Source organism: Austrofundulus limnaeus, unplaced genomic scaffold, assembly GCF_001266775.1.
Source record: "Austrofundulus limnaeus strain Quisiro unplaced genomic scaffold, Austrofundulus_limnaeus-1.0 Scaffold759, whole genome shotgun sequence".
Classification (NCBI taxonomy): domain Eukaryota; kingdom Metazoa; phylum Chordata; class Actinopteri; order Cyprinodontiformes; family Rivulidae; genus Austrofundulus; species Austrofundulus limnaeus.
In genome coordinates, this window is record NW_013953161.1 from 21048 (window position 1) to 23183 (window position 2136).

General features: G+C 45.6%; 1 protein-coding gene across 1 annotated transcript; it reads left to right on the forward strand.

Moving 5' to 3' along the window:
- The first annotated feature begins 819 nt into the window (after window positions 1-819).
- On the forward strand, window positions 820-1276 carry mrpl36 (mitochondrial ribosomal protein L36). The gene has a single exon (XM_014028417.1). It carries the CDS (start codon window positions 825-827, stop codon window positions 1185-1187), a length of 363 nt encoding a protein of 120 aa, XP_013883871.1. The 5' UTR covers window positions 820-824; the 3' UTR covers window positions 1188-1276.
- The last annotated feature ends 860 nt before the right edge of the window (window positions 1277-2136 follow it).

Sequence of the window (2136 nt, forward strand, 5' to 3'; positions counted from 1 at the left end):
TGAGGGCTGAAAACCTGCCCATTGAGAACCACAGAGTCAAATAACTTTGGAGCAGGAGAACTCGTCTCCATTTATTCAAAGAACTATCCTCTCTTCTCTCCATACAGTGGGAGTACTATATCGCCCGCCAAAGCGCCTTTTTCGGCTGGTCGTTGGTTAATAGCTCCGCGGGGGAACGTCCCAGGATCTTGCAACCACCTCCAGTTTGTAGAGGAGGACCGTAGCTTTCCAAAGTCATCGCACTTTCCCGGATCCGATGCTCAGAGCCCGTGGGAGAAGCAAACGAAGGTTGAAATTTCCTCCCAAAAATGCGCGTACAATGCACTAAGTCGAGCGTAATTTGCTTATAGCTCCGCGGGGCAACGTCACAGAGACTCCATTCAAGTATTAGCTTGTAGGGCAGAACCAAAACCCAACCAGCCACTCTGGGATCTGATGCTCCTAGCCCGGGGGGGGGTGGCTAAAACCACCCCGGCGGGAGGTCCGACGGTGCGTATTTTGGAGGTTTTTTGCTTATTACTCCGTGGGGGAATGTCGCAGGGACTTTTTCATCATGTAGGGCAGAACCAGTGCTTTCAAACAAGACCAGCCACTCTGGGATGCGATGCTCAAAGCCAGCGCTAGAGGCTCTGCAGCAAGGTTGCGCTGCGTGGGCACCTGGGAATCAGCTGGCGGGCGACTGGTTGGACACCCCTGGTTTACTTTATGCAAAACCTATAGAAAAATGACAGAATCTATCCAGGCAGCATTTGCTGTAGTCAGATGTTGCCGTTTTTATTGACTGCTAACTTATATGGACTATTTTCTTCTCTGCCTCAGACATCATGGCCTCTGTCTTGCTGAAGCACCTGGCTGCCTCTCTGACACGGCAAGCGGCCCAGTTGAGCCGTTTAACTCCCACCTTCTCCACGCCATCAGGAAGTGCGTACAGATGTCTCTGCTCACTCACTGCTGCCCCTCGCTCGCTCCTCCTGTCCACAGCCAGGCTCAACTTCATCGTCTCCGCTCAGCGTGGACCGTCCCCGTCGGGTCAGCGTCAGCCTCTTCCCTGCGTCCAGCCCTCTGCAGGAATGAAAACCAGGTCATCTCTGAAGAGGCGCTGCAAAGACTGTTTCTTCGTTCGAAGGAGGGGACGCTTGTTCGTGTACTGCAAGACAAATCCCAGGCACAAGCAGAGGCAGGGCTGAGCTGTTGGAGGGTTGAGAAATGTGCTGTGGAATTGTTGGTATTTACAAAAACTGTGCAATCATAATAAATTGCCTGCTGTAAAGACAAAGTAGCTTTCGCAACCTTTCTTTATCCTGGTTTATGCATGGACTTCAGTAATGCAAAACGTTAGCCTTACTTGAAAATACACTTGATAAATACAACATTTAAACCCTTAAAAAACTTAAAATGGGGTGAATTCAGTTAAAATTTATCACATTTTGTTTTATCACAAAAAAGGTCAGCATTGTGCTCAGTTATTTTGCACATTGTTTTATGTCTATGCTTTTTTATTTTAAAACATTTGAGATGATAAATTAGAGTAAAATTGAGGTAAAATTGTCCGACATTCAGCGATTTCAGCTGAAGTTTTCACAGTTTTAGCTTCGATAGCAGCAAGAATCTTCACGGTCAAAAAAGGTAAATAAAATAGTATTAGAAATAACAGATCATAGTGTATGGTAAATCTTACATAAAAAAGTTTCCCTCACGCTTTGGTAAATTTGTTACACCTGCTTTAATTTTCATACGTTCGTTCACCAACACTTCAAACAAGTTACATCTGTGCACCATAATGTCAACAAAATAAAACTGCACACCATTAAAAACTTGTTGAACATCAACCAGAGTTGTGACAAGTGGGGCGAGGTCAGCTAGCTGCAAAATGTAGACAGATCTGCTACTTTAACCTGATATTGTCCCTTTGACCTGACTCCACCTTTTTTTAAATTTATACAAAATATTTAGTTTTAATCAGGAGCCACACACATCGTTACAATTATCGTTTTTTATCCTTTTTTTTTAATTGCTCCATAGAACAACATGCACCAACAGTACATCTGAGGGTGGGGGTGTGGGTGTGGGTGTCAGGGTCTTTATTCCCATCCCGTTCCCTGACTGCCATTTGGGGAGGGGGTCCTGAAGAAGGGC

Coding starts and splice junctions, on each gene's coding strand:
- mrpl36 (XM_014028417.1), top strand. CDS start 825: ATGGCCTCTGTCTTGCTGAAGCACCTGGCTGCCTCTCTGACACGGCAA.